At 39.4% G+C, this 27,466-nt stretch overlaps 1 protein-coding gene and 1 long non-coding RNA gene across 8 annotated transcripts in view; both read left to right on the forward strand.

Annotated features, from left to right (window-relative positions):
* adgrg6 (adhesion G protein-coupled receptor G6) overlaps positions 1-27,466 on the forward strand; it is a 141,038-nt gene that overhangs the window by 56,339 nt on the left and 57,233 nt on the right. For 5 of the 7 annotated variants that reach the window (XM_016677882.1, XM_016677883.1, XM_016677884.1 and 2 more), the window contains one exon: positions 6,791-9,304. The exons of the other annotated variants lie outside the window; for them this stretch is intronic. In XM_016677882.1, coding sequence (XP_016533368.1) covers positions 6,791-7,002 — 212 coding nt within the window. In that variant the 3' untranslated portion in view covers positions 7,003-9,304. Of the gene's footprint in view, positions 1-6,790; positions 9,305-27,466 lie in introns of those variants that run through there. 7 annotated transcript variants of the gene reach the window in all.
* Positions 18,972-20,207, forward strand: LOC103146774 (uncharacterized). Its single transcript, XR_477180.2, has 3 exons — positions 18,972-19,085; positions 19,165-19,228; positions 20,017-20,207. It is a non-coding gene; the product is annotated as an uncharacterized LOC103146774 (long non-coding RNA).

Consider the following 27,466-nt stretch of genomic DNA (forward strand, 5'->3'; position numbering starts at 1 on the left):
GTAAAGATGATGTCATGTGATCCGCTTCAGGTTTCCCAAAACGCCTCTGAGTGAATCTGAATTATGCAAATCCTCAGATTCACCTTTTCACAGGATGAAAAGTCCTGAATCAGACGTTTTGGGAAAATGCCGCCCGCTGAGTGTGTTGTGATTGTCTGCTCGCTGTGATGTCACACTGTTTCCAACCCGAGACGCTTTGAAGGGTTTGAAAACCAAACTCCACCCGCTCAGAGCGTCCCAGGATGCAGAAACAAACGCCCACTGCCAGTCTGCATCTCTGCTAACATGTGTGGTGTGCTTTGGTTTCCTCTCAATAGTTTGCTGTTATGGATTCTTAATAACAGCCTAATGTGCTTCGTATCAGTCAGTCACTGATCATGTGGGTTTGCTGTTTAGAATTAACACCAAATGTGAAAGACGTCAAACATTGTTTATATGTTGGGATGAAATAAACTCCAGTGGGAGTGAATTGATCTGGCTCTCATTGGCTGGAATCACATGAAACATCTGTTCTCCAAACTCCACCAAAGCTGCAGCATTTCAATCATTTCTACGATTCTTTCATGAGCCGCCAAACCGTAACGCAGCTTAATCTGCAGATAAACAGCTAAACTTTAGTCTGAAATGTTGCTGTAGATGAGTTCATTCTAACTTTAAAGTTTAAAAAATCTTTTTTACAATAAATGTTAATTTTTTGTCTTTGATACTTTAATATTTTTTACATAAAGTAGACGGGTACATCAGAACAGACCAAATCATTTCTCATGACAAAATATAGGAAACTGTAAACATTTCTTTAAAAAGGACAGATCTGGGACCAATTTTGTGTTTTGACTCTAAAATGATTCACAACTTATTTTTTAACAAAAATCTGTCATTATTTAAATTAAAATGTTTAATTTTAATTGTTGTGACCCAAAAGTTCTTTTAACTGAGAATTTTCCAAAGTTGCTGTTAATCTGACAAACGAGCCTAAAACGAAGATTATGATCCATAAGTTATTATCATAAAACTTTAATTAAACTGTGTTCACTTTTATTTGTTTGCATTTGGACCAGTAATGAAACATGATGTAATACTGCAAAATAAGGCTCTAACTGACATCTTGCTGGCAGAAATGATTTCATGAAGTCATAAAATCGGATTCTCTTACAATGAGAACAAAACAAAAATCTTCTTTAAGTCGTTGGTTGCTGCCTACACATATTCAGCCTGCCTGCCTTTCCTGGTTTTACTGAAGACAAACAGAGATTTGGGAGTTTATTAAAACCTTCCAGTCAATTTAAAGTTACTGAGGATGTTTAATTTGGGATAAATATTGTGGGGTACTAGTAGGACCAAAACCAAGCGGTGTAATTTCCAAATTTTCTGATATTTATTGATTTAATGGAGGTTATTTTTGCTATTTGAGTTCCTTTCTGGTACACTTTGCACCACCTCTTTGTACTTTGGGTTTTATTGGCACAACCTAAGGAATAATCACCAAATCCACTCAGTTGACAGGAGCAAAGTGTTTCAAGCAGAAAGTAATGTGTGCTTTAACTTCAAAACGTGTCCATCTATTTTTACAGACCATTAAACCTGTGGATGAGTTTCTAACCTCTTCTAAAATCTTTCCCACTTCATGTCTGACAGCTGAAATTCGCGGCCGCTTGTGAGTTCAGCTGGACTTTAAGTGAGCACAGATGGTTGTATTTCTTTGCATTAAGTTTTTATCATTATCTAAGTTTCTCTAAACAGATTCCTCATGCAAATGAACATATAATTTTTGTTTCACCCACAATAGGTGTAATTTATCAGTGATAAATTTCACTAAACTTCATTTGGCTCTGTGTGCCTTTCCAGAACACTTTTATTGGCTAATCGTGGACGTGAGTGAAGTAAGAAGATTTAATTTCTGACAGTTTTGAACAATTCTTCGGTTTGTACAGCTGGGAAGGATTTAATTCCTATTTTGTCTTTAGTTTGGCATTTTTACAGCACAGGAAGCGAGTCCAGCTCGGCTCGCCGCTGGTTTGGCAGCTCACACGGTGGGCTTCCTTTTCACTGCATCGCCACACAACAGTCAGAAATAACAGATTAACACCCAAGTCTCAGTATCTGATTTTTATCACCAGGTGGGCTGGAAGAGGCTTGTTTGTCCAACACATTCCACAAATACACAGTTGGGTTGAAGTAGGAGAACATGGAGACCGGGTCAGCACCTTCCTGGTCCTCTGGAGCTAAGTGATGTTTTCTCGTAGTCAGTGTCTCAGGAAGCTTCTCTTCCAGCGCGGAACATCTTCATTTCCACACCGCAGCTCCATCAACCTGATGACTTTCACTTGGAAGAACCTGAACACCTTAAAGTTTCTGCCTCAATAAATAATCTGTTATCCTTGGAGGGTGTCAGGTGGCGAGAAACTATACGGCAAGCAATTAGTACCAAAAATACTACATGTATTAACTGTGTTCTGACGTGTAAATAACAGGATGCACCGTTTTTTGTGTGCAGTCAGTTTCCTCTTCCCTACATTTTAAATGTACCTGAATGGTTTTGGGTAAAAGTGTAATGCTGAGACCCAGAACCACAAAAATGTGAAATGTGAAATAAATGACAATAAATACAATTAGAGAGGGACTTTATCCACAGGTGGAGACACCCTGAAAAGACAAACATGCAAATCTGTCTGCACAAAAACCGTTTATGAGGAATTCTTATTTTATTCTCATTTTTTAAACCCGCTTTGATTTTGTCCATGTTTTAAATTAAAGAGCTTATTTCCTAACTCAATGAGAATCAATAAGTGAGATCAAGATTTTTACATTTCCCATCCCTCGTTGCCCCTCATTGTTCATTTGCAGCTCTGCGTTTCTCTGATTTTCCTTTCCCACCGAAACGCTGCAGCTCGTTCTAGGGGATCCAAAGGAGTTTCCAAACCTGAAAAGATGTATTAATGTGATTCTCAATGCACTTTGACGTAAATACCATTACCATAGTTCAGGTATGCAATCTTTGGACATTTTCCCACAATTTTCCAAATAGAGCAGATACCAAATCTGCTCTGAAAACTCCTTTGCATCTCTGAGGATGAGTTTGTTGGGAATCCTAAGGCTGGATCAATCCATGTCATGAGGAAGAAGTTCCTCTTGTAGCCAAATTAGCTGCTGTTTGTCTCATTTTGGGTCGCCTGGGAGGAAAAAACTCACATTATGACAGAGTCGCTCGTCCCGTTTGACCAGAGTTGTAACGTATAGATCTGTTGGCTGATCTACGGTCGGACATTCACAGAGGCCTGTTACCGTTTCCACATGGATGGGAGACCTGTCAACGTTCAGCCACTTCGCAGATTAAACCTCGTAAACCACAGATGAGCACACTGGAATAACACTCAACAATTTTGGAAGTAACACCTGATTAACTTCCAAGCACGACCAGGAAAACTTTCCAACCGCCGCCTCTGTCGTTTTGTTGGCAGCGATGGGAATGAAAAAATGTCTCCAGAAGTCTTACAGATCAGCAGTCCGGGGACACAGACTGAAAAACATTGCTCATTTAATGTTTTTCAAATCATTTTAATCAAACTCTGTAGTGTGCTGCCTTCCTGTTCTCATGTCAGCTTTTTGGCTGATCCGACAGTAAAACAGAACCAGGTTATCCTTCTTTGTGCAGTTTGTCACATTTGAGGCAGGAAGGACAGTCTGATCTAATGTCCTAATGGTTCTGATTAAAAACACGTTCTGTTACATGATCAGAGATCTGCACACATGTGGGCCTCGTTTCCCTGCTATATCTGAGGAGCTTCAGCTGAATCAGAGTCCAGTAAATGTTGATGTCGCTGCGGCCCTGGTACGCTGTGATCAACAAGTCGGAAGACGTTTCTTTGAGTTCAAAGTGCTTTAAAGGGAAACAGATGAACAGACGGATGGATGTTTTCTACAACGACGCTCACATGGCTGGAGCTGTTAAATATCGCTCAGTTTTTACAACGAGTTCTGATGAAATGTCCCAGCATGGATCCACGTTTTCATGTTTGTCAAATTCTGATGCCGAAGCTGAACCTGTTGGTCACATTTTGTAATCTGGGTCAGTTTGTGCAAACTGCAGCAAATAAACAGTATTTATTAGGCCTTCCTAATTCCATAAAATCTGCTTTTTTCCAGTATCACACCATTTTTTCACAAACCACAATTTCCTAATCCAATAAAAACTGCTACAAATGTTCTGATTCAGGCCTTTAACCCTTTGAACTGGGCGTGGCATTCGGACCTCTGAGGTAAATGTAAAGACTTTGTTCAGCAGATCTCCTTCTCCGCTGCCAACAAAGTCTTTCTCTGCACAGCAGGATTCTGACTGAGTCCCTGCCTGTATGACAGCGTCACGCTGGCAGTGGAAGAGGCCTAGCGAACACTAAATGTGCTTGGTTTGGCCGGAGATGCGTCTGTTAAGCTTGACTGCTTTGGCACCTGTTGCACAACAAATTCCCAAGAAATGTAAACCTGAAAAGGCAGCTGGTGTTGATCCGGTATGCATTCACTTAGCATTATTAGTACGAATTCAGACAGACGCAAACAGATGGAGAATGCTAATGAGTTTTCTGCTGAAATTCACCCAATAATCATGTTGACTTTGGCACCTGGTCTCCTGTTTATGCATGTATCCAACCAAAATGTCTTGATTTGCTTCACAGGATGTTTTCGATGGACTCAGACCACAAGAACTATTAAAATCTATCAACTGTTAGAATCCTCTAATACGGTTCTAATAGTTAAAGAACAAAAGCACACAAACCCTTACGGACGATCTCACTGGGGTGAAATCCTTTGGAGCCAAACGTTGCCTTTCAGGCCACATGACAGGGAAGAACCACAAACGCTTTTTTATTAAAATAAAACAAAAAAATCAACTTCTCAATCTAAGAACCTGTTTCCTTTCTACTGTGAAAATAAAACTTGTAGACACTCTGCTGATTAAAAATAAGTTTTGTGTGCAAAAACTTGTCAATTCCAGTTGTTTCATGTAATTCTTCTTAAGCCAGTTTTAATTTTGTTTGAATCAAATAAAACGTGGGGCATATTTTAAATTAAAGAGTTTATTTCCTACCTAGATGAGAATCGATAGATGAGTCTGACTCTTTCGGTGGTTAGTTTAATTCAGTGACCTAATGAGTTATGCTGTAACTCATCCCAGGGAATCCCAGACCAGAAAAGATGCATTGAGGGTTTTTGGACTCATAAAAATGACCCCTAATAACTCAAATGACGGCACCCAGTCTGCTTCCTGACCTGTCTTCTGTCTGAAATCCTGTCCTCTAGGTCATGATTATGACTCCAGTTAAGGTTCAGACAGCAGATGAAGCGTTTTGCCCAATTACACATCAGCAACGTGACCAAGATGTCAACCTACTGGTTACCGGACGAACCCCCTACACCTTCAGCAGCACATCATTTCCATTTCTGTTTGACGGTAGAAACGGTCTGTTAGCTTCATGCGTGAACTCTGACCCCAGCTGTGTCGTGTGGAGCCGAGAACATTCCTTCAGACAAAAAGAAGCTCTTAAGGTTTTCACAAGAGTTAAAGAGTCTGTTCCAAAACATTTTCCTCGTGTTTTTACTGGCGGTTTGATCAGAACTGTTCAGCAGAGAGAATTTATTCCTCTGACACTCCTTGTTGATGGTGTACACCCATCCCCTGCTTCCCATCCAGCCCGGAGGGGCTGAGGTGTAATCCCTCTGTCTCCGTACATGCACCGGCTCTGGGAGCTGGAAAATGAAAAGCAAATATGAGGATGCTGCTGTTGTTGAGCTTTGACACGACGCAGGCCTGCTTCCCTTGGCTCGGCTGTTTCATCTGCTGGATCCAAAACCTTCCAGGACTGGACCCTTCTGGAAGAACAAAGGCTTCAAACCAACAAGCCACATTTAGGAGGGAATTTTTCTAAAAGAAAGGCAACAACCAAACTGGTTTGTGGTAAGCTAGTCAGCTTTTACTAGGCCAGTTTTCAAATGGCAGTATTTTGGTTTAGTTTTTAGTGCAAATATCTTAGCAAACTTAAATGACTCAAAAGTAGCTTAAATATGTTTTCAGCAAGATGCATGGGCTTGTTTTTAGCCAAATGGATTAAAAGCACTGGTCCCACTGACTGATTATTTCACTTTCAACATGCAGATCTAATATTGCTGATCATTTGTTCACTGCCTCCTGGTCTGATCCACAGAGTTTCTCTTAGAGGTCAGCATGTTATCACAGTTTCCTCTGGTTTTCTTCCCACAATCCAGAAACAAGTATTTTAGACTAACTTGTGGTTCTTCATTACCCTTCGGTTTCTTTCTTCACCTGGTGGTGGTCTGAGGTATTGCATGAGTCTGAGACCCTAAGCATCAGAAAGCAGGCAAAAAACACGAAACACGTGAGAACCAGAGGTTTTCTTTCTGATGACTCCTAAATGAGAGCCATGATCTGATTTGCGGTTTTTCATATTTTCTTGCATAACAGTGGAAACGTTCCCAGTGGGAATGTTACTTCCTGCTTCATGGGTGAAGCACAGCATCACTGCACATCTCTGCTCATCTGTTCTGTTTCTGTCACACATCCTGACCTCAGTCACAGTCCTGATCTTTCTTTACTGCTGGTTGATTTTGAAAGCATAGATTTTATGATAATTTAGACCGTGATGTGTTTTTTTTAGTGGAATAACTCTTTAAATTATATTATTATTATTATATTATTATATTATTTCAGGTTTGTGATTCTCGTTGCCCTGCTTTTACATTTGCTTCCTAACTGTCTTGTTTCCGTCTTTCTCTGCAGACAAATGTTTCTCCAACCAGACCAGCCCCAAGTGTGTCTCCTCATCCTCTTCCTCCTCGGATGTGGAGCCTAACTCCTCTTCCTCCTCCTCCTCCATCCTTCCTGTCAGTCAGATGATTGACAAGGTGAGAGATTACTGCTCCACGCGCACCGACAACTTCTACAAAAACATCATCATGTCCGACAGTTTCGCCAACTGCACCCGGCTCTAGAGCTGCAGCTCCAGCTTCTGGAAGACCTTTTCTCTTTGTAAATATTCACGACTCGCTTTCAGCCTGGGATGCGCCTCGTTCTGGAACATCTTCAGGCGTTTAAGACTCCTCTGTTGTTGCCAGAGGAGATTGTTCTGAATCTAAAGGAGCTTGGGGAATCTTTGCAGATCTGACCGGGAACGTCTTCTGGAACGTTTCCTTTTCCGTCCAGGAAAACGGATCAGCCTTTCCGCCGTCCTATTACGCACCTACAATCTTAAGGAACATGTTTTATTTTATTGTTTTCTTGTGTTATATGTGTTTGTTTGGTATTGTATAAGTAGTAGGAGTTTTACAATGTGGAAATCATTTAGATTGAGAAATTTGTTCAAGTTCAGCTCATTAAAACAGAATCAGTGACATTAAAATCTAGTCCTGTCCTCAAAATTTCTATAAATTATGACAGAATCAATAATTCAATAATTCCCCAAACCAGCTTTAATGCAACACAGAAGATTTTCTGATGACCAAACGAGCAAAGTGTCTCAAGGCCAGAGAAACAACTGGCTGTTGCAAAATAAATTATTAAAAATATAACAGCTGCAAACCGTAAGAAGCAAAAAAGTTATTTTTCAAAATGCTTGGTGGGAGTCCACAGCTGAGGGCTCCTGCTTTCTGCATGGAGGGTCTTTCCTGGTGGTTGTTGGTGGTGGACTTTAATTATAATAAATATTTACATAAATCTGACTGAGATGAGACTGAGATCATGAATTAGAAATAAATATCTGGACCTCATTTCGCCATGAACGTTTAGACTTTCTTCTCTTATATATTCCACACAAAATCAGCTCAATAAAAGACTATAAATCATTTAAACAGTCGTCAAACCACCAATACTGTAAATGTGGGCGACATGGTGTTATGGTGCCGTTTGTAAAGTCACACTGTCAAAACTGAACAGCAACAGTTTGGTTTATAAAGCCAAACTGGAGAAAAACATTATTTCACTCACAAGTTCACCATGTTGTTCAGTCATTTATTCACTGCTTAAAACTAAATATTTAACATTTAGTCAACCAACTAAATATTTAGCTCCAAACAAAATGTTCAGCAAGCTGAGTATTTAGCTTCAAGCTAAGCATTTGGTTAGCCAGGTAAATGCTTGATTTTAGACGGCTAAACATGAAGCCACCTGTAAGCTAAATATTTAGTTAAATATGTAGTTGGTAAGCTGAATATCTAGCTCAGTATATTTGATTTGAAGCTGTGACATTTATAAATAAATGCATAACATGATGAAATTATTTACCAGCTAAATAACCCAAACTACTGCTGGTCATTTTTGACTGCATGTGTTTTATTTACTATTGCAGCTGTAATACAAAAAATCTTTTCTGTATTTCCTGAGTGGTTGAGAGCTAAATGGTGGTTAATATGGTGACATATTTCCGTATTGTATAAGTTATTTTCTGGCAGTAAGTATGTCTTTAAGTGTTATGGAAACATCTGGCAGTGACCACATGATGCCTCCTGGATTCATTCAGGACTGAAGCTCCGCTGCTCATGCAGACAAAAACCTTTTCCATTTAAACTCAAAGAGAGGAATGTTAATCATCACTTTAATAATCTGTTTATACACACAGAATAAGCTATAAAGAGCAAAATATGGCAGCAGTTTTCACTCTGATGTAGCTTCAGCCTCACCAAAGACAGAATACTTTGGGTGAATTTTGCTTCCTGAGTGTTCACTAGAACCAAATGATCTTTTGCAAACTCTGCAGAGCACAGAAACCCTCCTGGAATCAGTTTGAGACACGTCAAGTCACAGGAACAAACCCTAAGTTAGAAACGACCCATAAAACCTCCCAGTTTTCCACATCCACGCGTCTCCAGGATGACGAGGTGCTTCAGTTTGGAGCTATAGGGTGGTCAGAGACGCTGATGCGATCCTACTGTATCATGTAACCGCCGGACTGTAAAAAGGGAAAGAGCCGGAGAGAAATGGGCTGTTATGTTCTGTTGTCTTTTTTAATACTGTGATGTTTGTTTGTGGAGCCATATCCTCTGTAAATAGTGATCTCTCTGTTCGATGTGCCTCATTCTGTGTGTGGATGCAGGAAGCTGCAGTCCGGATCGTTGTGAAGCTCCGAGTGCAGAACGGATGAGACGGGAAAGACCAAACGGACTTGGTCCAGATTAGACTTCTGTGTTGTTAGGAAACTGATCTTTGATTTCTCTCTGCAGCTGTTTGGGTGAAGATTAAATAAATACACTTTATTGTTACATAAGCAGACTTTTTCCACCTTTATGCTGCTTCATTTTACATTTGAGAAATACAAAAAGAAAGCCCGACCAAACGCAAACGGAGGCTCAGTCAGTCTTTGCTTCTCCTGCCAGGTTAGTTTTAAATCTGGCAGCTTGAACGTGGAAAGAAATGTTTTAGGGTGATAAACAGTGATGTCTCTGCAAAAAGTATGAAAAATGAGGAATCAGTGGGGAGTTTTCCACAGAGCTGCACATAAAAACTCATTTTCTTGTAATTTTCAATGTCTATGAAGCAGAAGGAATAAATAAACTCAATCAATCTTAGAATCAGGAACCTGTTTTGTGTCTGGCTTAAACATTGACCACAGTCTCTAAGAATTAAAAGGTTCATTTCGCCCATCTCAGTGAGCCAGTTTTATGATATTTCCCACTGGAAGAGTGAGGAAACCCAAGAACATTGTTTTTGGGGAAAACTGTAAAAGGTTTAGCAGCACAAGTGAAATCCCATCCCGGTCCCTCTGTGTGTTGGCACCGGTTTAAGCTAGTGGTACCTTTAAAGGGTCATGTTCTGCTTTTCTATGACTTTCACCAAATAAGCCAAATATTCACATGGAAAACCCTTTCCTGAAGTCTGATAACTGGAAACAGGATAACATCGCCCCTGCAGCTTTGGCTGCAAAAACAACATTAAAAATAAAGATTTTGGATATTTAATGACGCTACAGTGGACCCCGACTAGTTCAGGTTCGGGTTTTTTTGTCTGTTTACTGAATGTTTTTTTGTAGAGCATTTAAAATATATTCTAAAAAATAAAATAGCTAAGCACAATGCTTGACCAGCATTTGAAAACCAGCCAATCCAGAAGTCTAATTTATTTTCCTTGGTGCTGATTGGCTGCATTGGCTACAATGAAGACCATAGATATTATCCTCTGTAACACTGACAGGCTCCACTGTGCATATTTTAACTGCTAAAATATGCAGTTATAGACATTTTTAGAGCAGATTCATGCATTATGGTACGACTAATTAGTAGAATTATGAATTAACAAACTAGAGAATAAGATGATTGTGACTCACTGGTGATTTGTGTTTCCCTTGTTGGAGGCCACAGCATCCATCTTTCCATCAGGCAGAAACCAAGAAGCTTCAAACAATCAGACGCTGTTAAAACTGTAAGTTGAATTGAAAGAAATCTTGGACTGTAAGTGTCACCATCCTCTGGTGGACCCACGTGTAATCTTTGATGCATTTACAGCGTTTTATGTTCGATATGATATTTTTAAGACTCTTCCGTTCCAGTTAAATTTCCAGATTCGGTTTGGTAAAATCCACCTTTCTGTGACCCGTTTAGACGGTTGACGGTTCCTCTGTGGTAACATCTGACCAGTCTGGACTCAGAGTTCTCATTATTTCTGTCATTTATTTAACTTGAATTGAACTTTTTTAATACTTTTTGTTGAATACACCGTTTGTCTCCCGTGGTTAACCACACAATCGTCTTTTTGGATCTCGACCCACCGGTTCTGGCAGCAGCAGAGTTCAGCATGAGGTCCAGTGCGTGGTCAAGGAAGCATTTCACCGACCACCAGAAACCACGGGTCGCTCTTTCTTTCCTTTTCCCAGCATGGCGGAGGAATTTATTCATCAGCTCACCAAATAAAAGCCAGAGAGACTCAGGCTGGGAGAGCGGACGTCCTGTTAGAGGAAAAATGATTATACGTTTTCTCTTGTTGACCAAAATACAACCAAACTGGGCCAAAACACTTCATTATGAATAAGTGAGACTTAAATATTACCTTCCATTTTAAAATAGAGAGGAGTATTAAAGGAAACTTTATTGATCATCTTTTAAAAATAGGGTTTAGAAAGCCAGAAGTGGTGTTCTTAGAGCTAAAAGCAGTTTGTGTCTCATCTTCAGCCGATTGCATCCGAAAATCACAAAGAGGATTTTTATTTATGGTTTATCAACCAATCAAGTTAATTTATAATGTGCATTTTAGCAACAAGGCAGCTCAAAGAGCTTTACATCATAAAACACAAACATCATCAAGCATCAATCGTTGTATATTGAAGTTCAAAAGCATCTCTAACCAGGTGAGTTTTTAGCCTTTAATGGAGGTCAGTGTTTTGGCTGTTTTGCAGTTTTCTGGTAGTTTGTTCCAGATTTGTGTTGCATAGAAGCTGAATGCTGTTAAATCAGATGGTTTATGTTAATATTCAGAATGAACAAAATAGTTGATGTAAGCAAGGAGCATGTTTGAAGTTCAGTTCACATGATTACATCATAAAATTTAAAGACATTTATATAAAGCAATCTAAAATCTTAAATCCTAAAAGATACTTAAAATATAAAACTTTTTAAAGTTTTTTATGATAGTTATTAGATCAAATTTCTTCAAACATACAATACTCTTATTTACATTTTAGCACTAATGAAGTTCCATACAGTGTTTCAGTTTCACAGCTGTTTGTAAAAATATTTCTTCTCTTTTTTTCTGCTGTTTCATGGATACAGTTTTTTTTTTTAGGATTCAACAAATATTGCAACTTCTGCCCAAAGTCCAGCTTATAGGAACCTCTTTCCTGTCAAGAAATTGAAACTCTTCATGATTTTGCTGAGTAATAAAATGCCGAGTCACTGGTTGCTATAACGATGTCCACCTATTTGTTTAACTTGTAAGGCATTGAAAAAAGTCCCTGAACTGAGCAAATTATTAAACATCATCACACCCTAAGCTGGATATTCTGTGGCACAATCTTCAAAAATCAACCAACTTATGCTGCAATTTTTGGAAAAAAAAAACATTAAAAGGTCCCAGATGCTTCAGTCTGATTTAAAAGAGTAAATAATGTCAGTTATTACTCAGGTTGATCAGCTGCAGCCTCTTTCCTCCATCCACAGCAGAGAAACTCGTCCTGCACCACGAACCAGGGGTGAAAAACTGATCCCCAGACTCGAATGTTCGGTAACATTTTCTGTTTTCTCTCCACCTCATGTTCACCTCTCCGCTAACTCTCAGCGCTGGGATTTATCAAACATGCGGTCAGGTCACAAATGCAGAAAATGTGTGAACCCTGTCGCTACTCCATGTGCCATAAGTCCAAGGAGAGAAAACACAAGAGCCCAGAGATCATTTATCATCTGGTGTATGGAGATGAGGTGGTTGACACACACTCAGCGAGAACAAACCCAGGAACGCTCAGGTTTCATTGGTTTCGCTCTCCTCACTGCTGACAGAGACTCTGCTGCCACAGAATGCAGATTACAGCGAGTGGCTTGGAGACGACGAGCCGCCTTGTTCTGAGGTCGGAGGAGGATTTTCAGAAATCTCTAAGACCCTTACTCTAAAGGTTATGATGGTAGATGTATTATAGTGCAATAATAACTTACAGGTAAAAAGGAAAGGCTGTCAGTTGCATAAATGTCTGCTCTCCAGGTCAAAGTAATATAAAATTCTTCAAATTCTTCATATGCTGCAAAATAAATCCATCTGTTTTATGTTCAAGCAGCAGGGATTACTGCCACCTGAGTGACCTGAGGTCCACTCAGACTTACTGTTCTCTACTTTGGGAAAAAACTGTGAGACATGTGTTGAAGTGAGTTGAACTTGTGGACCGTAAACGACTTAAAAATAAAATCCAGTACTGGGAGGTTGATCTGCAGCTGCTCAACACATGAAACGACACAAAGCAAAACTTTGATCCGTCAGGATGAAGAAAAGGCAGTAAAACAGGCAGATGAATCTTTGTTGAGCCTGACTTTAGGATCCAGCTCTGCTAACTTGCTAATGCATTAGCAGAGATAATAATTTGGTTAGCTCTGCTGCTAACTTTGAAAACATTCAGCCCATTTAGCTTCCAATACATTTTAGTTGAATAATGTTTGCATTGAAGTTTTAGATAAATATTCTTCAAGTAGTTAGACATTTAATATTCATGCTCTTACTTTGAAGTTTTATGCTCCATTTCCTCAGTACTTAGAGCCACATTTAAAAAAGTTTCAGTTTAAAAAGGTGATTTTATTGAACAATTTGCAAACATACAAGATATAAATCATGTCATTGACACAGTGCATCTTAAACATGGTTGAAATTAGCCTTTTTGCACTTTAGCATAAATTGGTATAACACCATTAGAGGAACATTATGATTAGAGGTTCAAGGTTAGCAGAAACTTTCTGTCTTTTAGTTATAACAACATGCCATTCTCTATTGAACTGGGCTGTGTTGAGATTCAAATTACACAGAGTTATTTGAAAGTGTTGGTGATTTAGGAAGAAAACATTCAGTTCCCTCCCTGCTCTTTAATATCTCCCAGAAAACTGAAATTTCCATCAGTAATCAGTGGAGGATTCTTTTATTGTAGAAAGAAAGTTTCTAGTTTGTTCACCAAATCAGGCCTGATCTAACCTTTATCTGGCAACAACATGACCCCGAAGCTCAGCATCAATCCTTCAAGATCTTAACGAACTAAGTGAACTTTCCTTCCCAGGGCAGTGATGTGATTTATACATCAAGAAATCTGCAGTCAACAGCCAGAAATCCCGTCTTAAAGGTATTCGATCACACCTGCGAGTTCTGGTTCTGGGTTCTTCTCGGTGCATTTGAGACATCCATCTCTACGTTTCACTGTGATTAATCCACAGGAGGACTGCAGAACCAAGAGACAAGACAGTGAAGCATAAAGTCGGAAAATAAGAGTGGATGTTTCCCCAAAGAGACGGCTCTGTGAGGACAGCAGGGCGTTGATCCACGAAGAGGGTCAGGGTTAATCTGATTTTTATTTGGTTTTCTTCCATGAAGCAATGTTATTGCTCATCACTTTCCTGCCAAGTTTTATTTTCCAATGTTTGGAGTTTTCAATCAGGAAATCGCTATGCAGATGTTGCAAAGTCATTAATGTATAGCAACCAGCAGAAAGAAAATCATGTTTAATGAAATATGACCATTGCTGCTGGTGGCATCAGTGGATCTGATCCGGTTTCCTTTGACACTAGAATGAAAATATCAAAGCAAGCTGGACTTCTGGATCAACTTCATGCACTTAAAATGCAACGACACAAATGGACAATTCTCAAACATGAATGATCTGTTGTCTGTTTCTATGAGACATGGGATTACTAGAGAATGAACTACTTCGCCTGAGAAGCAGAAAAAGACTTAAAAAACTTAATTTATGTCTTAATAATGCTTCTCCGACGTAACGCTGTTTCCAGTTCGCTTCCAGTTTGGTTTTGATCTGCTGGTTTCTCTGGGGAACGGCCAGGTGGCAGAACTGGATTAATCTAAACCTGCTGGTTGAACCACAGGAGAAAAAGGTGTTGGTTTATTTATTCAGTTAATGTTGCTGAGAGAAGCAGAGAGGCGATGGTCTGAAACATGTTGGGGTCACGATCAGGAGAAATGACATAAATACAGTTTAAACTGAATCCATAAAAATGACGTTTGTTCAAAGAAAAACAGGACTTTTCTGTTCCATCAAATCCTTTTTCAGATTTCTGAAGGATTTTCTTATAAGCAGATTTCAAAATAATATTTCTCAGCATTAAACTGTTCCTGCTTCCTGTTTCCTGCTTCCTGTTTCTTCTCCAACTGAGATTATTTGTTACATTTAAGAAACGGAGGTTAAATTTTAACCTGAGTTCATCCAAACCCACCCCCAGCTCCACCGTCTCTCCTTTCTTCCGACCACACTTTATATAAAGGGCATATATAAGTTTACGAGGTCTGACGCTTGGTCAACCTCATCCTCCTCTTCATCCTCCCTCTCTGCCTTCATCCCTGTTTTACAGGAAGCTGCTCGGTTTGCTCTGCAGAGCTTTGATTCCTTTTCTTTATTGACATCCATCACTACAGGACGACTTTGCCTTGCTTTTGTTCGGCTGCTTGTTGTTTTATCACAAGAAAATAAGAATGAGCATGAAAATGGGAGCAAAACGAGATCAGGATTTTTTTATCAGCACACATACATGTGGTTCATTTCCTGGAACAGCTGGAGTCAGCAGGAATCCAGCTGAAAATAAAACTGTCTTTACTGTCACTGCAGTGATGCTGCGAAACCAGAGCTGAAGGAAACATGACAAATATTTACAGAAACATGAATGAGATGTTGTCTTCCTGTCAGTAAAGCCTGGATGACGTCTGGGAGGTTTATTCATTTCACTCAGCAGAAACTGTGTCCGCATGTAGCTGGTGATCTGGCCTCATCCACACATAACCTCCGTTTAATATCACTAACAATGATTCATAATGAAAACTGCAGCCTAAGTGGAGATTTGCAAATTCTCATTTTTTGTGTTTGTGTTTGGAAACTGGAGATTTGGAGGTGAAAGCAAGACAGACTGCAACAAATAATGCTGACGAACCGTTACTGTAACCATAGTTACTGTTCGGCCGTAACCATAGTTACTGTTCGGCCGTAACCATAGTTACTGTTCGGCCGTAACCATAGTTACTGTTTGGCCGTAACCATAGTTACTGTTTGGCCGTAGCCATAGTTACTGTTTGGCCGTAACCATAGTTACTGTTCGGAGGAAAGATGACTAATGTTTGTTCAGACACTTTTTACTTGTTTTTTTATAAGCCCAGCTGCTCGAGTTTTATTTACGTTTAAACTAATTCAACTTCTCTGTCTGTGCACACAGCGAATCTCCTGGCGCCACGTTTAATCCCTAACAGGAAGTTTGGTTGTTTTGAAGGATTGTGATTGGCTGAGAGGTGTTAGTTTAGTGCTACACTGCCCCCTGTTGGTTTGGCATGTTTAAAATAAAACTCAGTAATGTAATTCAGTGGATTGGTGTGGATGAAAACTTTTCTCAAGCCAATCAGGCGTTGATGAGATTATTTTATGGAAACGAATATCTTCACTACATCATTTTACATATGGACTCGGCCTCATTGTGCAAATAAAAACATATTAACAAATATCTGTTCTCTGCCTATAATTAGGCCAAAGTCGGGTCAAAGTTTAATCAAAGATTTTGATCTCAGAGAGAGCATGAAGTGTTTCCAATGATATTCAGTTCCTAAGTATTAGAAAGTGAATATCAAAATGTTTCTGATGATCGTCTGCATCATAGGTTCCACTGAATCATCTTTAAGTTTTAGATTTGTTGTCATTTATCTGAACTTTGCACTTTCTAATCCTTGGATGAAATTACTGGGATGTTCACTTATTTGAAAACTGCAAAATGTTTTGCTCTCAGGAAAAAAAAACAATTTTTCTGCAGCATGACAGGCTTCAAAGAATCTCAAATAAAGGAAGAAATACAGTCATTATTTAGCGACTGCATCATGTTTAATGCATTTGTTGAAAGTCCTTGGGGGGAATGGCTTGATTTTTGGTTGATGGAGTTTACACTGAATTTATTCTAATGTATTTTTCATCTTTATTCTTGCCCAGCTGTTGAGGCGACTGAGGCTGCTGGACTTTTGCCTTCCTTCTCTGGGAACAGCCATGATGTTTATTTAATCATTACTTGATTTATAGTAATCTTTTTGAAGTGTTGAGTTTCACTGTAACTGATTTTAAAACATTTTCTATGATCTTGCAGTCTGCTGGGCTTTTTTAAAGCTAATCCTCGGTTCGCCCAGGGAGTTACTTCAGATGGGGTTCTGGGTAACTTGTGGTTGCAGAGCTGGTGGCTGTTTGGCATCCCAGAGCCAGGACATGTGTATGCAGAGTGGCCTTGGAGCAGAAGTGTCTGCATCCAGCCCTCAGAGCGTATGATGTGGTGTCTGCAGAATGCTGTCGGTGCATGTTTGAGATGCAAAAACACTTCCTGAAGTGAAGCTAAGCAAAAAACACCGAGGGATAATTATGAGTCAAAATGGAGCAGCCAACCTGGCCAGACAACCACAGATCCATTCAGTGGCACATGTTTCTTCGCGGGAATATGTGTTTCCAATTATTCAAATGAATTTATGAGCGCCACAAACTGTTCAGTGGCTGAGAACAACTTATTTTTATTCCAAAGTAAGCCATCTGTTTGAGCCTCCAAGGAGAACTCCCTGTAGTCCGTCATGGAGACAGGACATCCATCAGAGAAGAAAAATTAGCAGTAATTTATCCCTCCAATACTTCCCCCTGATCTGGACCATATGCTTGCATTTTTCATGGTAAAAGAAAAAAATGAGAGGAAACAGATCAAACTCTGAGGGGAGGAAGTAAAAATCACAAAAACAGAAAAGTTCATCTACCTACCATGAAGTATTTACATAAGGTTTAAATGTAGGTCTTCTTACGGCGTGCTAACGCTACGTATGCTACCTCACCTCATCCAGGATCTGATAATAGGAAACTTTCCAATTAGTCATATTTGCGTCTCTGCGTCGGACTGAGTTTCTCGTCTCTAAAAACAGAAGTTTCTCTGATAAAATGCTGATCCCACTTTTTACTGACTGACTGAAAGTACTAGATTATTTCTGAACTACACAATTATTTTTTGTTCTCAGACACATCGATAAACCATATCTACCATAAAATAAAACAAACATCAATGCAGGAATGGGAGGTTTTCTCTGGAGCTTCCAGCTTCTGGCGATGCAGGAATTTGATGTCTCCTGTTCCTGTTAACCTCCTGCTGCTTTTCAGTGTCACAGTTAAAACCACAGAATGCACATTGTTAAAGTATGGCCTTTATTTATGCTGCAACGAGCAAAAATATGCAATATTTTAGAAATGTACTGTAATCTGCAGCATAAATAGGTCCTGTTGAGGTTTGAAGACGTGCTTCAGACTCGATCAGTCGGTGCTCTGCAGTTTATAACATACCTTCATGCTGTGGACAGATGGGAACCTGAGGGGAAAACAGCATGGAGAGTTTATCTAGACTCTGATAAATGAAGTGATAAATGGACAAGAGCTACAGTAGGGAACTTTGATCACTGCACAATAAAAGCTCAAAGCTAAATCAAACAGTTCTTCAGTTCAACAAACAGCGTTTCAGGTGTCATAATATAGCCAAAGCCTCCCTGCATGTTATTGTAGACTTTACCTAATGTCTTTAATATGTGATGTTATCAGATGAACGGCCTCAGCGATGATTGGATTTAGTTTATGGAGATAAAACACAGAAAAGAAACACATTTTCTCACTTGTTTTTCATTTTCTAACATCCAGATTTTATTCTGTTCTCCTGCAGCAGTTCACATTTTAAGGGCCTAAAAGTGAAACGGTCACTTTCACTGAGACACTGTGGGATGTCAGCAGTTTCACAATCTGGTTTTGGTGCTTGGGGAACATAATTCTTCCTTTAGAAAACACATGACATTCAGCATGTAGTCAGCAGATGAAGAGCTGACATTCATAAAGGAACCAATCTATTGTCAAAGTCGCTAACATCACCAAAGGGGATGGAGTTGGAGTTGCATTTTCCACAGAGGGTTAAACACGCTCCTCCTTTCTTACCCTGCTGAATGAGACAGAGAACAGGCACAAGAGGAAGGACAGAGCAGAGTGTCTGGTGATTGTTTAATATTTTATGGTTTTCTGCAGAATTATTGTATTTTGTCCAACATCAGACCCCCCCCACCCTGTTTGACTTCAGGTACAGAATCATGTTCCTTTTCTCTCAGAGACTTTTGTCTCATCCGTTCACAGAATATTTTTCCAAAAGTTTTCATTAAGAAGATTTTTTAGGGGACGGATCTTTGTGACCTTTTGGTTAAAACTCTCCCATCTTTATTACTGTTGAATCATGACCTCTGACCCTTACTGAGGACGTGAGGCCTGCAGGTCCTTGCATGCCGGAGCCTCCAGAGTGAGTCAGGAGCTGTTGGAGTGTTTTGGTGCTCCAGCTTTACCCAGTCAGCTCAGGGAGAGCTAAAGATGCTGCAGGTTTGTGCTGCCAAACTTCTTCTTTCATTTCTTTCTGCTCCTTTTGCACCGTAAGGCTCACTCCTCATACCTGATTTAGATCTGAACTACCAGTGAGACTTGGGCCATGAAGTTTGTCATGCAGTGAACTGTGAATGCAACTGGTGAGTTGTGAATAAAATGTTTGTTTGTTTTAGCATGCTAGTGTTGGTAGCTAATGCTAACTGGTTTGGGCTGCATTTGCAGCTGATGGTAACATAGTTCAGCATTTTAAGAACTTATTGAATTTAAGTTGGTATCATAAATGAAAATGCCTCTTAGGCAGGTAATGCATTCTGTGAGATATTAATATGGCACATAAACCAGTGAAAAACCTTGAATTATTGGTGAGGAATATTCAAATTATACACATTTGTGAATATAACTGCATGTATTTGTCTGATTTATGTGAACACAAGAACCATTGAAAAATGTCTAGTTAAGTTTTTAACTAGCAGTGATAATAATTTACTAGTCCTGTTAATTTTAATGCTGGCCAGGTGACCTTATGGAGTTTAAAGATACTGAAATCAGATAAATAAAATCATGGACCGTCTTTGTTTAATGTGTCTCAGTTGGTAACTTTGCTGATTTGTGTCTTCTTTGCATTTTCAACAAACCTTGTGCACATTAACTTTGAAAGTTAGCTGCAGTATTGCACATATTCCTGTTTATTTTATGGGTTATTCTATGTATGTTTAATTTTTTGTGGTGTTTCCTTTAATTTCTCCAGATATGTGGCACTAAAAACAATCATTATCCTCTATTTCTTAATAATTTCTGATGTTAGCTCCAGTAGTCGTTCCGTCTGAGTTTACATAACATCTATAGTACCATAATCAGTGCTACATTTAGCCTTTGTAACCGTCTGATAGATGTCAGTGACTTTGTTCTCATCTGTTCTTGATGTTAGGTGTTGGGTTTAGAGACATGATGTTTTACTTACTCAGCCTCTGAACTCTAAAGAAATCTGCAGAGAGGGAAATACCTCTGGTACTCCAGGCATGCAGATACATTTCTGCTTCTGATGGATTTACGTTTCAGGAGAAGTGAAGAATTGATTCAGTGACCTGTCGCCATGCCAACGCATGTATCCATGTCCTAAATAAACCTGAGAAGTGTTTTTAAAGGAGCACAAATGTCTGTTTTTATACCCAGACTGCTCTTCTGTTCATCCAGCAGCCTTTTCCTTTTCTTTAGACCATCAAACTTTATGATTGCATTAACTTATGAATGCCAACAAGCCACGTTTAATCTTCAACCTCGCAGCCTCAGTTTCTGTTATTCATGCCAGTTTTCAATTTAAGTTGAATTGTAGCATTCCTGTTGCGGTTCTTTTGGCTTGAAATGACACTAAAGTCAGTAAATATACCATTTATGAAGCAACATGTAGTTCTCCATTAAAGTCTCAGGAATTGGCTGCAAAATTATATTTGAAAATGTGTTTAGATTTTTATGTAGAAGAGCAGAAAATCATGCAGTTTTTTAAACAAGGGAACACAATAGTATTTTAAAACAGTTTTAATTAAAATTTGTTTTATTTGTGTTGTATAATTATACAAAGTTCCTACTGAAAAATCTGGATTTTTTTCACCATTTTAGGTAAATATGGAGAAAGTGAAGATTTGTCTGATTTGATTAAGGATGAAATGATTTTCAGTATTTCATTTTATCAGAGGTTTGATTTTATCCTTCATTTACCGTTCCCTATGTATTCTTTGTGTCCTTCCTATAAGTAACCAGATTACATGTCGGTAGTTAGAGTAATAAGTTACTTATGGAATAATTCAGCGTAAAGTTGGGATATTTTGTTAATAAATTCTCAGACTTGATTGGAAATAAGCGTCAATGATCGATCCTTGTGAAATGTTTCCTCTGTTCCGTGGTTTTGAATTAAATCCTTCACAAGAAACTGACAAGGTTCACTTAAGATCCCAGAAATTAATCCTAATTATGAACAATTACATCAGCCAAATGCAAATATTGATTCTCATCTTAGCGTACGGTTTATTTTTGAAGCAGTGAATTTCTGACTCACAGGACTTTTTACAAATTTACTTTAAAAATGGTTTAAACTCAACAAAGTCTTTATGAATGTGAAAGTCCATTAAAAATGCCAACTTTGCATTAAATTTTCATTATTTACAAAATCATGCAAAGTTGGCACTTTAAATGGACTTTTAGGGCAACTTTGCATTAAAAGGGTCATTATTTACCTCATGACATCAGTCAGACATTCATAAAGACTTCTTCATGTTCATGACAGTCTCATGTCAGTCTTATTCAACCCCCTTCAAATAAAGCGTTACCGGAAAATTATTAGCATTAGAGATTATGACATGCAGGACCAAATAAACAGAGCAAGCATTAACTCAGGACCAGGTTGAATAAATCAGGTAACAAGTCATAGAAAAAACAATAAATCTATTAATGTCTTGACCTGTGAAAAAGTTTTAAAAATTTCTCTTTCGCCAACAGTGTTTGTTATTTTATGAAGCTGCTGCTTAGCTGAAGCCTTCTCCTTTCTCCTTCTCTTAAGATTAAAACTGAACTTACAAAAACAGATCAGGTCCCAGGACGACCAGGCCGACTTGGACCGGACCCGATCCATACTGGAGCAGAAATGAATCGATCTGACGGAGCTGCTGTAGGAAATGATCAGGCAGTTACCAAAGCATCCAACAGTGAAGGAGAAGAGCGTAGATAGGTAGTCTTCCTTCGACAGCGTTGCCGGACTCTGGTGAAGCGGGTTAAAGGTCTGGAGCTGCAGCCTGGTGGCTGCGTCTGCAGTCTGGGTCTCTGGTTTGGGAACATTTCTCTGGGAGGTAAAGGAGCCGCAGCAGTTCATCCGTTCTGCTTCATTTCTGTTTGGCAGCGATCAAGGACTTTGTCGCTACGCGTTTTAAAAAGCATAATTTAATTTAGCAGCACCCGGAGGGCCTTTTTCTGCTTTCTTCTTCTTCTATTAATTTTTAAGCATATTAAGATGTTCCAGAAATCTGTAAATAACCTTCGAAATGAGATCCATCTGGTTCAGTTATTTCTTCCAAGCAGGCTGGGATTAAAAGCTCACATTCAGGTCACACAGCTTCTGGTCGCTGCTGATTAAGAAGCAAATTCATTATTTGAAGGCATGTCTGGAATCCTTGAAGACTTCTCCAACAATCTGGCTGATTAAATACTAACAGGTTCCTCCTTCAGACAAACCTGATGGTCTGAAGCTCAGCTGGATAAAGAACCCAAAGCAGCTGTGAATCATTCAGTTTGGATTTGAGATCTGGTGCCTACACAGAGCCAAGACAACACAAAGATCAGTTTGTGTTGTCTTTGTAGGCTTCGTCTTCCTAACCTCCATATTTCTCTCCCTTTCCAGCTGCCATCAGTACAGAGAATTTATCAACCTCCCCAGCACTCCCAGTACTCCCAGTAGGGAGTTTCCACAGCTTTTCCGCAGGTGCTGAGTGACTTCCACACACCGGGAAACAGATGTTAACATTTGTGGGATTTTAGTGAAGGTAGGAGAGGAGGCGGCCTGGTTCTGTCGCAGGTTTCATTTTGCATTACAACAAAAGTTTTTCATCTTGAATTTCTGGTGACTTCAGTAAAAATCCATTTCAGTCCCTTCTGGTCTGTTTCATGAAAGTGAGCAGCTGCCCCTGCAGGACAGGAAGTTCCTCACTGACCACAGGACACGTCAAACTGAAATGAGGCTTTTTATGTTCCTCTTGGACCGATAAAGGAACATATCCTTTGAGTTTGAGTCATTTTGGTGCTGATGCTCTCTTATCAACTTAACATTTTCTGATTTTGTTCACATATTTAACTCTGAACCTGCCCATCTACTGGACTCTGACCCGTCTCCTTCCTGAACTGTTTGCAGTTTGAGTCGATCCAGATGCCACCTCCAGGCGCTTAGGAATCAGAAACACGCATGAACCTGACTCTAGGAGCTCTGCAGTCTGTGCTGGCTTCTTTTGATTTTTCCATCATGTCAACGTGTTTGATGTGCTGCTTTGAAATGAAAATCTGTAAAATAGCTCAAAGAACCACAGCATCATCATCTGCACTTTTCTTATCTTTCTAAAATCTTTTTTCAAAACTTCTGAAGTAGTAGAATATAAAATAAAATCTAAGATGTACTTAAAAGATTATTGAGATTTAATGGAGTAAGAAAAACTTCCAGTCAGGTCATTTGAGTTCTTTCTTTTGGAAAAGCTGCAGCCCGTTTCAGAGCCGTGACCGTCCCACAGCAGTTTGTGCAACTTTCACTAAATCCACCGAGTCTTGAAATGCAACACTGCTGCTCTTTATGGGTCTATGAAGACATGAAAAAACAACAGAAAAGGTTAAAGGAATGTGGCTCAGAGCATTTTATGATGCTGTCGTGAAAGCAGAGATTACCAGAGAGGTTTTTGAAGAATTTCACAGGATTGTCTTCCAAAAAACACGAGTCTGTCTGCTGTCTCTCCATTAATGTTTCTATTTTGTGTTTTCTTCTTTTAACAATCATCTTTGTTGTTGTCTGGTTGGTTTTCCCCATGAAAACAATCATTAATCTTTCTTATTCTGAAACATAAATTACAGCTGGATAAAATTTTGCTTTTATTTACTTCTGACTTTTTTCCATTGATTGCAGTTTTAAAAGTTTCCTCTCTCTCTCTCTCTCTCTCTCTCTCTCTCTAATTGTTAAAAGCTTTTCAAACATTTCCACAAACTTCTTCAAAATGTGTCAAATATGAAACAGGTGAATTTGCATCAACAATGCTTCATCATTCAGTGAGTCTTTTACTTTATATACAAATAAAATCGTTTCCAGTTTATATCCAGAGTAAAACAGGAATTTAACTCTTTCATGGCGTCGTTTGCCAGGAGAGAAGATCAATGAGATATTAAAACATTTTAGATAAGTCATATCTAGCATAATATTTCTCTTCAAACGGTTTTCAATTCGGTTTTATATGTTATAAAATAACATTTAACATATTTACTCAACTTTCCAGCAGCACACTGACCAATGGTATCCAAAGCTTTTTTAAATCTACAAATATATCTACAAAATAATGTATTTTGTCTTTTCAGGAACATATTTCATTAAATATTTCCATAAAGGCCGTTGAATTTGAATCATTTTTATGAAACCATGCTGATCTCTGCATAAAATGCTGCCAGTTGCTTCATAAATCGAATCAGCAAACATATAATTTCTCTAAAAAAGTTTTTATTTCAGGATTTGAGAAAAATATTTGTCACTATTTTCATGAGGTAAAATAACTTTGACTACTGTCATATTTTCAGGAAAAACAATAATTTTTCACAGTAATATTCTGTGTAATGTTGGCAGTTTATCATATTGTTTTGTGGTATTTTTGCCTCCCGCGGCATTTTAATAACATTGAGAATTTGACTCTTCTGTAGTATAAAGACATTTTAATAGCAAAGTTTCATTTGAGAGTTTAACTGCTTCATTTGTTTGCTAAAGTATCTTAAAAACACAGGGGTGCATATTTGGATTTTACAGTTTTAACTTCTTCATGTTCAAAACGACTTTCCCCTAGAATAAAACCATAGGAATCCCAATTAAAGTCAGTTTTTATGCACCTCTAAATGGTTATTAAATCACAAAGTGTTTATTATTAACACATGAGATGACCTCTTATGTAATCCTGGAAAAACATTAAGTCATTACTCATTTTTACGACAAAAACAACAGAATAAGTCAAAGCGGCCTGTTTGAGCTGGAGGTGTTAAGGGACTACCAAACGTTTCAGGTTCCGACCCAAACTCTACAGACGGTTTATTTGACAAAACCACAATCCCTCCCTAAAATGTACATTGCCACAGTTCCCATGAGCAGACATTATCTCTAAAGTGAACATTAAAAACATTTTCTTTGGGAAAAATCAGATGCTAAGACTCACAAATGAGTCTGCAAGATGAAATAAAATCCAAGGGGCTGGACAGATGCAGTAATCTCCTACTGAGGGACTCATGGCTGATTATTTGGTTTAATAACACATTAGCTATTTAGCAGGACAGATATGTGCTGTGGGACTCTGGGGCATCTGGGTGGCTTTTAAGGACCTGACCTTGTCAACGTTCTTGGTATAAGTGGATCTTGTTCATGAACAGCATCTGATGGAGATCACGGTGTCTGGTTTGGAAACCTGGGACGGCATCGTTGCTTTTTGCAGATACTTTTGTTCTCTTGGCTTCTTCAGACCGTGACCTCCACCATCAACTGGAGTGAGTGTAAAGTGGTGAGGAAGAGAGTCAGCTTCACATTTCTACAGTCCTGGTCCATAAAAATATGGACTGTCAAAAAAACCAAACTAATTGAAAAGCCTGTTCACCTCCTCGCCTGTGGGGGCGCTGCACCAAGAACCACAGAAGGAAACAACACAAAAAATGAAGAAAACATAAGTACAACTTCCTCCTTCACAAAAAAGTGTAAACAAAATTAGAGTAGTGTCAATTTTTTTTTTTTTTGCAGTTGTACAACTGCGAAAAAGCAGCTATTTCTTCTGCTAGCGCTAAACTAGCCCGTTTGTATTTACCCAGAATGCCTTGTGCTGTCGTCCACTTCATGCATTTAGAGCAGTCTCCTGTCCGCTTGACATTTACATATCAAAGTGCACTTTACCAAAGCGAGCCCAGGTTTGTAGGCGAACAGAGTGGTAAATCTGACTCTAATCCTTCTGTCCTTTTTGCTAATATCTGATTTGCATAATCTCGAGTAGCTGCTGATCTCCTTCACATCTGTTTCTTCTCTAAAGTTCTCACAATGCATTTCTGCCGTCAGCCGCTGATGTTTTCCTCGGCCTACCTGCTTCATGTCTGTTACTTGGTATCCCAGCGGTTTGTTTCTTCTTCCAGATGGTTTTCTCTGGCTGTGGCCAGTGTTTGTTCGCTGGCTCTGATTGATTCTCCATCGTCACATTTTACCATGGAGAGCTCTCTGCGTCTAATGTCCGTTGAAACCTCAAACTGCAGAACGGCTAGCAGTTGATAAATGTTCAGTTGCTCTTAATTCTTGCAACATCTTTTGGAAACTTGATACGTATTAGAAATATTGGTATAATCTTATTCAAATCCGTCACCTCTGTGTTGGTTCAGTTGAACTAACTGTGATTTTCATGGGAAGGAAAATTCAATGTGCTTTGAATCTGAGTCTCCAACAGATCTGATCTGATTTTAGGTGAAGGTCTTTGCAGGCCTGCAGTCGGTCCAGTTGGAGGGAACAGCGCTGTGAGAGATGCTCAAAGCTTTGGATGTTGCTGCAGAACCCAAACCTGCAGCTCTAAACTGATCCACAACATTCGCCTCGACCTGCTGGGTTTCCTCGGTCTTCATGATCCTGGTTGTTCTCTGATGTGCGCAGTAAACGTTTTGACATTTTCACGGAACAGTTGCTTTAATACCCAGATAAAATTACACACAGGTGGACTCAGTTTACTTTAATCGGTGTGGAAGTCATGTGATACTCTCAGGTTTTAGCAAAAAAAAAAAAGAATCTAGGTTTATTTCTGTTGTCCACTAATGAGACCCTGCCTGTTTATGTTTCCTCTTTTATTGAGGTGAATCACACATGTTGGGACAGCTTGTTCATTTCATGGGGTTTACAAGGTCTTTTGGAGCTGTTTTTGGGGGAACCCAACCAAGTGACTGTTTGGAGTCCTATTCACCACAGGATCTGCTTCCCAGATGTTTGGATTGTCCCTGTGAACGTCCTATGATGGTTTACCACAACGTTTATCCTCGGTTAGACTGACAGAAAGTCAGCGAGACAGCTTCCCCTAAACCTGGCCCCCGAAAAGATAAAACAGCCACTGAGCTGCTTTTTGAAGTTTTGTCGTTTTCCTGGTGTTTTCTTCCAGCTGACCTCGGAAGAGACCCATTAACAAAAATGCAGAAATATTACCTGCCAAAGTAGTAGTGAAGCTGAAAACGGCTCGTTTGGGACTGAAATGATGAATGGATGATAAAGGATTTGTAACATCCTCCATCAGTGTTCTTGTTGGGCTGAATGAGTGAACACAGACCTCACCCTCCCTCAGTGTCACCTGGAGGACGGTGAACAGCCGTGAAGCCGATGTGTTGGTAAAATAAGGCCAAAGTCTCAGCCTGTCACTCAGCAGAAGGTGTTTCTGATCGTCTGAACCCCGGATAACGGAGGGAGAGCATCTCTGGGTCTCTGACAGCGTCTCTGGGTCTCTGACAGCGTCTCTGGGTCCCTGACAGCGTCTCTGGGTCTCTGACAGCATCTCTGGGTCCCTGACAGCGTCTCTGGGTCCCTGACAGCGTCTCTGGGTCTCTGACAGCATCTCTGGGTCCCTGACAGCGTCTCTGGGTCCCTGACAGCGTCT

This window comes from Poecilia formosa, unplaced genomic scaffold (genome assembly GCF_000485575.1).
Source record: "Poecilia formosa unplaced genomic scaffold, Poecilia_formosa-5.1.2 Scaffold168, whole genome shotgun sequence".
Classification (NCBI taxonomy): Eukaryota; Metazoa; Chordata; class Actinopteri; order Cyprinodontiformes; family Poeciliidae; genus Poecilia; species Poecilia formosa.